At 35.9% G+C, this 12,152-nt stretch overlaps 4 protein-coding genes across 4 annotated transcripts; 2 read left to right on the plus strand and 2 right to left on the minus strand.

Moving 5' to 3' along the window:
* Positions 1-260: 260 nt before the first annotated feature.
* Positions 261-3,726, plus strand: LOC137710903 (SUMO-activating enzyme subunit 1A). Its single transcript, XM_068450062.2, has 11 exons — positions 261-354; positions 431-526; positions 645-696; positions 808-1,003; positions 1,215-1,294; positions 1,400-1,516; positions 1,755-1,805; positions 2,138-2,204; positions 2,747-2,850; positions 2,925-3,029; positions 3,120-3,726. The coding sequence occupies exons 2-11, from the start codon at positions 444-446 to the stop codon at positions 3,225-3,227; spliced, it is 963 nt and encodes a 320-aa protein (XP_068306163.2). The 5' UTR covers positions 261-354; positions 431-443; the 3' UTR covers positions 3,228-3,726.
* Positions 3,727-4,713: 987 nt separating this feature from the next.
* On the plus strand, positions 4,714-5,790 carry LOC148696169 (uncharacterized). The gene has a single exon (XM_088695593.1). The coding sequence runs from the start codon at positions 4,723-4,725 to the stop codon at positions 5,479-5,481; it is 759 nt and encodes a 252-aa protein (XP_088551719.1). The 5' UTR covers positions 4,714-4,722; the 3' UTR covers positions 5,482-5,790.
* Positions 5,776-6,741, minus strand: LOC137710133 (putative WRKY transcription factor 43). The gene is made up of 2 exons (XM_068449085.2): positions 6,442-6,741; positions 5,776-6,100 (listed from the first exon to the last, which is right to left on the minus strand). The coding sequence occupies exons 1-2, from the start codon at positions 6,705-6,707 to the stop codon at positions 5,914-5,916; spliced, it is 453 nt and encodes a 150-aa protein (XP_068305186.2). The 5' UTR covers positions 6,708-6,741; the 3' UTR covers positions 5,776-5,913.
* Positions 6,742-7,707: 966 nt separating this feature from the next.
* Positions 7,708-10,051, minus strand: LOC137710132 (UDP-arabinopyranose mutase 1-like). The gene is made up of 4 exons (XM_088696175.1): positions 9,686-10,051; positions 9,385-9,630; positions 8,827-9,000; positions 7,708-8,022 (listed from the first exon to the last, which is right to left on the minus strand). Exons 1-4 carry the CDS (start codon positions 10,049-10,051, stop codon positions 7,708-7,710), a joined length of 1,101 nt encoding a protein of 366 aa, XP_088552301.1.
* Between the last annotated feature and the right edge of the window lie 2,101 nt (positions 10,052-12,152).

Consider the following 12,152-nt stretch of genomic DNA (forward strand, 5'->3'; position numbering starts at 1 on the left):
ACAGAAAATTGGTTGCATGGTTCAGAAATTGTACTTACATGGAGTCGGATAATACGTAAATATTTTTTTGTGACAATTCCTAATTATCCAGCTGGTCAAGCTTACCCTTGTTCTTCTTGTATATGTTTCCAGTGTCAAGTTGGGCTACCAATATCTTACGGGTGACTTCATACAAACCCAAAAATGAGGCCCAATATTTGACGAATGAAAAGGCCCAATCCAAGTTGGGTCAAAATAAAGCGAAATAAGTCTGAATATATGCCTTGAAAATCAAAATTCCCGAAATTCAATTCGGAAGCCCCGCGTCACTGTCCGTCTGTTTTCTCAGCAATTCAAATTCTCAGTTTTTCTAGGGTTTTTTTTCTCTCTCTCCTCTCAAGTTTTCGAGTTAGAAATGTGGATTTTATTTTGTTGATTTTCAAAATTTCAGGTTGCGTTTGGGAATGGACGGCGAGGAGTTGACTGAGCAGGAGACTGCACTTTACGATCGCCAAATTAGGGTTTGGGGCGCTGGTGCCCAAAGAAGGTAAGCATTTTTTTTATATATATATTTCATGAATAATTGTTATGAATTAATTAATCTTATTTTTTTTCAGAATTTTGAGCTACTGTTTGCCTTGAACTTTTTCCCCCTATTTTTTTAGGCTTAGCAAAGCTCATGTATTGGTCTGTGGAATTACTGGAACTATTGCCGAGGTAAATTCAACACCTTTATATATATATATATATATATATATATATATATATATCATATATATTTGTCTTTGGCTGGTGATGTTTGTTACCTTGTTATTCTCTTGTGGGTAGTTTTGCAAGAACATTGTCCTAGCCGGAGTTGGTAGTTTGACACTGGTGGATGATCGGGTAGTGAACGAAGATGCACTTTCTGCCAACTTTTTGATACCTTCTGATGAAAATGTTTATGCTGGAAAAACTCTGACTGAGCTTTGCCGTGATTCTCTGAAAGATTTCAATCCAATGGTTCGTGTTTCTGTAGAAAAAGGTCCGCCCTCTAATGCCACTGTTTCCCTATATTATTGGTTCGCCGTTATTACAATCCAGTGGTTAATAGTGTAGCTCAACATCTTGTTTGAGTTGCATGACTTTGAAATTTTATCCCACTTAAGACAGACTAGTTAAATAATGCTTTGTAATAAGTCGTCCGAGGTAAGCGAGAAGAGAAATTAAGAATATACTTCATCTTGATCTCACAGGTGACTTGTCAAACTTTGGGTCAGAGTTCTATGGTAAATTTGATGTCGTCGTTGTCAGCTGTTGCTCCTTCACAACTAAAGTACTACACATACCCATCCTCTTTGATGTTTAAATTTAACTTCTTGAAACATCCGTTGCTAATGAATTCATATTCTTATTTTCCATCTCAATTCTTCTTTTACAGAAATTGATCAATGAAAAATGCCGAAAGTCCTCGAAGCGTGTAGCGTTTTATACAGTTGACTGTAGAGACTCCTGTGGTGAAATATTTGTTGATCTGCAACACCATAAATATTCGAAGGTGATCATCGTATTTGATTTCTCAGACTTTTCGAATGTCATTATGTTAGTTTGCTTAGTTTCCTTGTTCATTTTATGTCTAATGAGTTGATAGAATCATTGCTAGAACTTCAAGAAAGTTTCTAAGGGCTATGAAATTTTAGATTACATGTACATGGAGAAATATAGCATTGCCAGCCTATATTCTCTACCTGTAATGACAGAAGCATGAGTAAATTTTTTCTTGTTTTTCTTGACAGAAAAAAAATGAGGAAACAATCGAATGCGAACTACATTATCCAAGCTTTGAGGTATGACTCGTTGGTCAATGTTCTTTCTTATGATGTTATTTTAAATTTCATATCGTGCTCATGCTTACCTCCCATCTGGGCGATAATTAAGTATAGGACCTTCTTAGAGGATTGATCAAATTAAGACCACAAGATCAATATTTTCCGGTGGTATTAACCCTTGTTCATACAACATGTATTTAGGATTGCCATCTGTCTAATATAGCTTATTATATTGACCAACGTCCCATAAGGTAACGATAATTTGTTTTTATGCAAATTGTGCTGTAGTGTGCATCGTAATTATTTTTAGCGTATTAATCGTGACGTATAATATGGAACTTACATTACAGGAATCAATTTCAGTACCTTGGAAATCATTTCCCAGGAGATTCTCAAAGCTATACTTTGCTATGCGAGGTGTGTTTAATTATTGTTATTTAATTTTTTTTACTTGTTATGAAAGAAGTTGTGTAAAAGAAATATAGCAATACAATAAAAGAGGTAGGTAAGAAAACTCTTGGTTTTACTAAAGGGAAGAGGGATGGTGCCTTGGAGACTACTTCCATGAAGTTGTCAAAGCTATAATTTGCTATATGAGAAGTGAAATTATTACATTTAAAAAGAATTATGATTACCAAAATGGTGAAGATAAAGAGGATTAACTTTGAACTTGAAGAGAGATCAATGCTTTATTGAAGGGATGAGTGATGCAGATATCATTTTAATACCACCGGAATGCCTCATTCATAGGGTGCATTGTATTTGCTGCTTTCTTATTAGTCTCACTCCTATGCTGCGGTTCTACTTCTAATACACCTTGTGCGAATTGGTTAACATTAAATGATTTTGAATTTTCCCATTAAGAAGATTTTTCCCTTAATCCATTATAAATCTCGTGTGAATAGGTTACCATTTGTTTATAAATAGACTGACCGAGACTATCCTCACCTTTCTTGCAGTAATTGAAAGGTTTGAAGAAGCCGAGCAACGTAAACCTGGAGAGTTATCGATTGCAGATCTTCCTGCTGTTCTGAAGCTGAAAAAAGAACTCTGTGAAGCACAGGTATGGGTACTTAGAGTTGTTATTGTTTGTGTGTTGTGCATTTTCTTATGCTTGCTTTCGTGACAAATTTGCAGTCACTGAATGAGTCTCATATTCCAAATACACTCCTGGAAAGATTGGTGACGGATACAAGAGAGTTTCCTCCAGTTTGTCCCATCATTGGAGGGATTCTTGGGCAGGTGCTCCGCCTATCCATTTTCTTTCCCATAAAAAATTATAGTGGAAGTGTTGGTTACCTTATATTGACATCTAGTTATTTAACTTCTCAGGAGGTAATTAAGACAATATCAGAGAAAGGAGACCCTGTCAAGAATTTCTTCTTCTTCGATGCTATGGATGGAAAGGGCATAATCGAGGACGTATCAGGGAACCCATGAATGCAAGCAGCCTTGCAGAGGAAAAGCTTTGACATTTCAAAGAACATGGGAAGTACGAGACTACCTAATTGCAATCATGCAGCAACAGGTTGTTAGTGATAGAATTTTAAGAGAGTTGACCCCTTTTCATGGATACTGATCTTGCGTATAACGTAGTTTCATACATATTCTACGTTGACAGATTCGGATGTATGTTTTCACTTCGTTTATTTGATTAGCCAAATTTTCAGACCCTACAAAGTCGAGTCGATGGAGCGTGGCTTTTTCGTGCTCTATCTTTTGAAGGGAAAATTGAAAATTCAAGAGTGGAGCTATATAGAATGAGGGTAGGGACCTGGAGTTAGTCATCAGGAATCAGGTCATATGGGTGGTGGGGATATGGAAGGAGCAATCAATTGTGTCTGGTAAAGTAAAAGAAGGAAAAGGGAATGCAAAAGTTAATATCATTATAGCTGCTTATTGATTCAATGAACAAAATAATAAAAATCTGCTTTTTGGACTTTTTTTTTTATAGTTTTTTTCATTTTCTTTTAAGATCATTAGGATCACGATTGTTATAAAGTGAAATTAGGATCATGGTTAAATTTGATTGAAATTCACATGTTTTTGCATGAGTGATTGATTGAGATTTAACTAAAAATGTGCGGTGAGAGAAATTCTCAATTTTGAATAGTAATTTTCTTGGGAATTTGATCACGAAAATTTTTTTGGTTAAGAATATAGTACTATAAGTCTGTAACTAGTAGTTGTTATTGACATTCTAAAAATACTATTTTTGCACTAGCTTGATTTACTTCCAAACTAAAATCTTTTGTTTCTATATTTTTGAGAAATGTTTCCTCTTTTTCACGAAAGGAGATTTTTTTTTTCGTTTTTTGATAACTGAGCGGGAATCGAACTTGGGATGCCCTCTGCTACTTGAGCAAGAGCTAACAGCCTAACAGTGTTTTTTTTCTTTTAAAATATTTTTAACAGATGATATTATCTAGACTAAAGACGTAGATGAGATAAGCCTTACAATGTGCTGCAATAATATGGTTCAAAATTATCATTGGCAAAAATCGAACTTAAATCTTCTTACTTATAAATGAAAAAGAATACTACTATACCGTATTTTTACTAAGTGAAATTGGCAAGGATGGAGTAAAAAGGATTCCTTCTTTCTTAATTAGAAAGTAAAAGTAATTAAAAGCAAAAAAGAAAACAGAAAGAATCGGATCCTAAGACCAGAAAAGGGCAGCTGTAAAACCTGGGTAGTGATTTAACGGTCCAGATTAACAGTAGTGTACTGTAAGATCAAAACTCACAAACGATAATTAGAACGTGGGCAGTCCTCATCCAAGTTGAACCATTTTTGACCGATTTTTAAATTCAAAATTAACCCACCAAATTCTCTCTAATCCAGATTATCCCTTCACACTAATCAATCAAAGGGATTCAAAAAGAAAACGATTTATAATTTTCAGCGGACCCCACCATGAAGGAAGACCCCACCATGAAAACTCACCAAGAAAAAGAAGAGAGATTAGTGGCCAAACTGCAGAAGCAGTTCATGAGTCTGCAGCAGGACTGGAACTCTTACAAAAACTCAAACCCTAAAACCAAGAGGAGACACTCAACAAATTACTCATCAAAATTTTCAATGGTGAAAAATCTTGACCAACTGCTTGATTCTTCCCCAAGGCATCTCATGTGTTCACTTCAACATCATAGGGTTTCTCCTTCTGAGGGAGGAGAGTGGAAGGTGAGGAGTAATGATTGGGCGGTGGAGGAGATAAAGAGAGAGAGAAGGGCTGCCATTGAGAGCGGCAGGTTGAAGGGGAGGAGGCTTTTTGAGGCGGAGGATGGCGAAAGGGAGATGGGTTTTGGAGGAAAAGAGGAGGGGACATGGTGTGGTGGTTGGAATAATGGTTTGGCTCAAGAGAGTGAGGTGAGATCAGTGTCTTTTTATGGTAGTTCTGATGGTGAGGATGGTGACGATGAGTCTGGTAAGAGCAAAGAGATTGGCGTTTGTTTTCAGCGGTGCTCAAGAGCGAAATCTTCGGGTTCTTCGTCTTCTTTGGCTGATGAGAATTTGAAGATGGAGGAAGGAGTGAAAAAGGTTGATAGCAATGAAGGTGGTAATAATGGAGGAAGGTGCATTGTTATGGCGATGCGTGTGGTTGCTGTTGCTTCAATTGTATTTGGAATTTGCTGTATCAGAGGCTTTGCTGGATATGGAAATGAAAACGAGGTGATACTAGTTCCAACATGATGTTGTGTCTCTCAATCATCTTGGTTTTTCTGACGAGCGATATTCTAAACTACTATGATCTATGGGGAGGGAGATTCAAATATAGCTGCAAGGGATGCACACAATGCTCTGGCCAACTGGTCTAACCATCATTTGCTCTCTCAATCATCTTAGTTTGTTTTCACTATTTTGTTTGATCCTCTTCTCCATGGATGTCGATGAGCCCTTTTTTTTTTCCAATCACTATTATGAAGTGAATTTTCATTTCTTTTTTTAGCAGCCTTGTAGTGAAAATAATATTTAGAATCCAGAAAATGGTAATTTTCTAAAGTAGAGTGAGCAGATTTATCTTATAAAGTAAATTTGAGCATAAAAACAAGGGTCCTTAAAAACAATCTTCATTGGAAGACCCTACAAACTATATGTTACATGGTGGAAATATCTCCAGAAGCTTTAATTATTAGGCACAGTAGATGCTTGTATATGCCTAATTATCTGCTCAAGATTTTCGGCAGAATACTCATCAATCCGATGCGTATGGATTCCATCGTATGTCGTTACCACAATCCCTTCGTCCTTCGACAGGCGTTGGACTTGTTTCTTCACCATGCAGCCTTGATGCGTACACTTATAGTAACTTCTGCATAAATAGTCAAACACAAATCCAGTTTACAGGCAGAACAAGACGAAGAACGCATAGTAAAGATTTAAGGAATTTTCAAGCATTAGGTAAACCATTTAACTAGAGTACTTTCGTAACCGAAAAATAGTACGAACTAGACGTTTTTTTTTTACCGTTTTAGGTATAAAATCTACAAATATAATATCCAGTATATTCCGTACTAGAGCAAATATAAAGAACCAAGATATCAAAAAACCTGATAAACTCAGGTTATAATACGAAATTCCCTAGAAAATTCAATAGCGAAAATTCAAAATTAAAAAATTATGTTATAATAGTCAGGAGATAGTGCTACTAACCTAGGAAACTTATTGTTCTTAACAACTTTTTGCCCGTATTTTCGCCATCGGTAGCCGTCGTCAAGTATATCAACCTGGCTCCTTGTTTGAAATGCATATTTCTGCTTCTTGTTCACCTTATCACCTTCTTTTCTTCCTGACTTCATCATGCCTGCATTTCTGTCACCAAGACAAAGTGGAAAACTTGACTGACTCGATGAAAAAATAGGAGATGCTGATGAGGACGCTGATGAACCAAGGAAGAATATTTGGCTGTTGTGATCCATCTGAGAGGAAAATTTATGACTAGAAGTATAGTGTATACGTATTTATTCTGACAAAGTAAAACGTGAAACATATAGAACACTGTGGGCGGCTCAGTGGTCAGAGCCAACGCACATCGTCACTAAACTATGAAGGAAAGTTATGTCGGCACGTATTCTTTTATGTCATACTCAAATGGTGTTTTTATCACAGGGATAATTTTTCTTTTTGATCATACCAACAGTAAGGAATTTGAATATGATATGTTATGTGACTTATGGTCATAAAATTCCTCACCCCCAAACCCTAGTCATTATCTTGGATAGGGACCAAGTAAAAGTTTAATTTTACTTGGTTGTCACATGAGATTGGAAAGCTAAAAATCCATGTTGCATGAGAATTTTGGGCAATTCTTAAGAGAATGGAATTGTTCTTAACTCAGCAGTAAAGTAAAGAAATATTATTTCCGTGTTGAAAATGAAGAGTAAGAGAAACTTTAGACCAATCTAAACAACCATCACCAGCCCACCTGTCAAAAAGATTGCTACATTAGATGCTAACAAGGAAAGAGATATTCGTTCTCCTCTTAGATGAGAATTTAATTTTTAGTATGTCGGAATCACGGTCTGATATATCAAGTGTAATAATCTAATTGGTTGGAAACTTGAAAAAAAAAATTTCAAACAATTGTATTATGACACTTCGTGTATCAATACGCGTTTCCGACACACTGCAAAAAAAAAAAATCCCTTAGAGAATCGAGGTACAAATAACGGATTGAGTAGATCGAGGAGAAGAAAACTAGAGTGTGAAGTCATAGTCTTAAATAATTATGAAAATTTCTAACAACACACAAAGGTATGCTCTTTCAGCTCAAACAACTTTGTAAGAACAATTTTAGTACAATAAAATGAGAAATGTGAAAATCACTACCTTACTAATACAGTAAAAGTTCATAACAACTCAATAGTAAATTTAGCAATTTGGATGATTTTTCATATAAAACCATTTGATCGGGCCAAATTAGTTGGCTGTTTGTGGTGGTGGGTTGAGCTCATTCCAGGCTTCAATCCAAGTAACCATGGCATCCCCAAGCTTCTCAAAGTAGGGATCAAGAGGGCCAACCTTTTCTTTGACCTTGTTGGCAAGCTCAATGTAGCAATCTTGGACAGTTTTGCACCCTTTTGGGAGCACAATCTGTTGGAAAAATGGAATCATATCTTCCTGCCAGTAAATCCCCTTGTACTCTTTCTTCAAGTTCACAAATGGATTGCTCGCCTTATGCCATATGTATGGCAGTCCTGTCTTAACCCCTAGACCCAAATGGTCACATATCACCTAAAAAAGAAACATATGTCATTGTCCAAGGACTTATGCAAATGGATGTATGTCACATAATGACGTCAAAATGGTTAATGAAAATCATGCTAAGATCAGTCGTTCATTCACGTCTAGGTGACTATGAGTTTTTGAAGCATAAAGAGACTTATATGCATCAATGGCTCACATTCAACTACACTTGTGTGGCCTCTAAAAGCCTAGAGTTCCTCCAAACACTAAAGCATGTTTATTTATTAATTATCAACGAGGAGTATAATTAAGAAGAAGAAAGTCATTCCAATTCCTAACTCCAACGTTTATTAACACATAAGAATTAGCAAGAAATATGTGAGTCCTACCTTAAATTCAGTTTTCATAATCTCCAATAAAAAAATAAAAAAAAAGGATCAAGTGTGTGAGTAGTTGATGCAGTTCACATTTTTTTACTTCCTCTGTTTATGAGTTAATTATATGTTAAATAAACATGTCAAGATTCATTATTTAGTATTACAATTTAATGGTATTTCTCTTCATTTGCAAGTGAGATGTCTTGAGTTTAAAAAGTTAAAACATATTTTTTACATTAAATTATTCTTCAACCTTGTTAATGTAAATATATCATTTGTATAAAAAAAAAACAAAGGGAAAATTTGAAATAGGTCTAATTTTATGGGCCAACTTTTGAAATAGATCCAATTATTAGTGACTTTTTAACTTTTGAAATAGGTCTAATTTTTAGTTATTTTGGACCTATATCAAAAGACCCCAAAAAAATAAACATGTCAAAACTCAAAAGACTAAAATGAGATGGGATTGATTTACCTTGGCACACCAGCCAGCCCACATGTCAACATATCCACAAAGCTGTTGGCCATCACCCATGAGCCCAAAGTACATGGTTGGGCCTATCACCTTCCTATTGAAAGCCAGGTTCATCCCACACATTGGGAAAAGGGTGCCTTTGGGGATCGTCATCACAGCATCCACATACCTAGATAAGCTAAAAAAACTCAATCCTCAATTATTTTAAACCAAATCCAAAATCTAAACAGTAATGTTATTTAGACACAAAATCGATCAAAAGCATTGTTAATACATTTTTTTCTTAAATAAGCCCTATTATTGTATGTTGGATTAATTCGTATTTAAAAATGCATCAATAATGTTTTTTTTTTGTCAAACGATATATTTTGTTAGATTAGCTACCAACGGAGTTTGAACCCACGACGCCATGCAAGGGCTCAACACCTTTCCACCAGTGTGGTAAAGGGTCACTTGCTATCAACAATGTAGTTAATTTTATGCGTCTAAAATCTAAATTAAATCTAGAAGATTGAAAAATTTCAATGCATGAAAATGGATGGGTTATGGTAATCTGGTGTTGCGCTCAAGAGGCTTGACTAGCTGAGTTGGGGCATCATAGTCAGGGATATTGAGCCAAAGGCCGTGAGAAATAGCAGTGGGCACACCTTCTCTTAAGCTAAATGGATACCCGTGAACAAAGTCCGCCCCATTTGCAAACGGGTCGTAGAGAGCGTTGAAGAAAAATGGAGTTGAAGGTGTCAGCAGGTTCTTAATGTGCTGTGCCAAAGCATTTATCTGCTTCCCACTAGGCTTCTTCGCCACCTTTAATTTTTCTCAACAACAAAAAAGTTGATTCAATATATCGTTAAATGAATACAAACACGTCATTTGATAAATCACGGAGAGGAACATTGTTAAGGAGCGCAAGACTTCCAAAGCAATCGTCATCGATGGTGAAGATGTGCTTTTTCTTGGAAACCAAGAAGCCGAAGCAACGACAAGTGGAGTCCTTGAAAGAAATGCAGGTAGCCTTGGGACCTAGGACCTTGTTCACATCATTGCGGTTGTAGAGCTCATGGTCGAAGCCATCAGGGACGGCGATGGTGTTGGAGGGGTCGCCATCTTGGACGATGATGAGGTGGTAGGGCTGGAAGAAAGGCCTCCACATCTCCAAGAAATCAAGGTTTCTGATGGTTGGGATCACAATGTCTAGGTCATCTTTCAGATCACGCAGCTGCTCCATCCCTGAGAATATTTAGGGAAAAAAGAAAGAGGTTTGATGGACTGTAATTTTAATGGAGGGATGGAGAATTTATAGTAGGGAGGAGCGTAGGGTTTGGTTGAAAAGGTGAATGAAAAGAGTGGAGGTTACATTAAACTCTTCAACCAGGCTAGTATGGTGGGAGCGTTTTATATTTGTGCCTTTTAGGACATATATTTTCTCGTGACAATAGAAGTATATGATTTACAACTGATGGGCAACCGTTAATGTTCGAGCTAACACGTGGCAATTCACTTTTGGGAAAAAAACACGAAATAAACTTGGCTATAGAGAAAAACTTGCATATATCATTTTTGTTACTGTTTCGATATCCTATTACAATATCACATGGAGTTACCAATCGATGAAATATCAACATGTCGTTCAACTATGTAATCAAACATGTTAATCACACGTGAATGATTTTATGGTCAAACTAACTTATTATATGAAGAGAAAAACAAAGAAAAATGAATATACACCTAGTTGCGTGCAAGTTCTTTAGTTTCAAAAACCATGCACAGATAATGGGTCTACAGTCTATAAACCCATGCTTGACTACTCTACCTCTTTCTCACATGGTCTACATACTTCGCTCGCTAATAAAGAAAAGACTCCTCTATACAATGGATTCTAAGATCATTATTTGAATTAATGGACAACTAAATAAGTTACGTTTTGCGTTAGAGAAGGAAAGCGCACCCCTAATTTCAACTGATGAAGTTACTTGAGCTACTACACATATTCTGGTACTATGAATCCAGTGCAAAAAAAAGTTATAAAATCAATAAGTAAACACACATACAAATTCATTTACTTCAACGGTGTTCGCAGAATACAATCAAGTACATCGAAAAAAAAACCTAAACATGTTAATTCTAATGAAGCAGAATTTAAAATAGAACGACACATTGATATACAATAGTCAATTTTAAAGATGATATTAATCGATCTTCATCTTCACAAAATGAAAAGAGGTTAATTTCAAAAATGGTTTGTAATGAAAAGCCTAAATAAAAAGAGAAGACATCAAAAAACCGAATGTCGTTGAAGGGAGCTTACAAATTCACAACCCCATTGCAAGAATGTACATAGGGTAGTTTTCCAACAACCCAATAGTGTCTTAATAAATTATTAAGCTATAGTCTTCAACTTTTACATTACTCGACCAAAGTGAATACTGACAGCGCTATTAGAGGTTTTTGCCCCTTACAATGGCAAAAGTTGAAGAATACGAATTTTTCATAAACTAAACTAAGCAGTCACGACTCTTTCGACCAAAAAAAAAAAATTGAGTAGTCACGACTCACGATGTGAATCGGGGTAATAGTTACAAGGATAAACAAGACTACAAATTTACCATTTACTACAGAAAATAACTGGATTTTCTTAACCCATGGTAGGTTATCATATTAAGCTTTCTTAGCGAATCTCCAAACGACAAGACAAAGGCAAACCTAATTTTCTTGCTAACTCAGCATTTCATTACTTAAGGGACGAAATAATATTTAAGTTAAATTTGTCGAATTAGATTGATTTTATGAGCAAAAGACATAATATATATATATATATATATATATATATATGTTGAAAAAGTGTTGTTTTATAGGAGATTCTCATATGTTACAAGGATTGTAGACAATAGATCACAAATGTAGGTATTCATGCATGGCTACTGAGATCCTCTTTGGATCTCAAAGTCCGGAGTCAGTAGATCTAGAGATCCGGGTCGTTCAAGGAAGAGAAAGATCCAAATGCTTGTTTGTGTGGGGTGGAAATAAAATGGACTAATAGGGGCGTCTAATTTAAATTGAGTGGTCTAAATCTCTGAATCCAATAGTTCCGGACAAAGAAATCCAGTGAAGATCTAAGTTCCATGCATGGAGCATGGGTATGGGCAATGAATCGCATCCGAATTTTGTTTAAATTTTTAGTGAACAATCAAGTACTTTGATGAGATGGTGCATCATCATGTCTGCCTGTTATGGGTACGTAAAAGCTTGTGTCTTGTAGAATCTCCAATATCTTACCTGTTTAACTCACAATATCGATTCGTGTATGCATGTAACCATATATATTTCCA

This window comes from Pyrus communis, chromosome 6, assembly GCF_041283825.1.
Source record: "Pyrus communis isolate YQ-2024b chromosome 6, ASM4128382v1, whole genome shotgun sequence".
NCBI lineage: Eukaryota > Viridiplantae > Streptophyta > Magnoliopsida > Rosales > Rosaceae > Pyrus > Pyrus communis.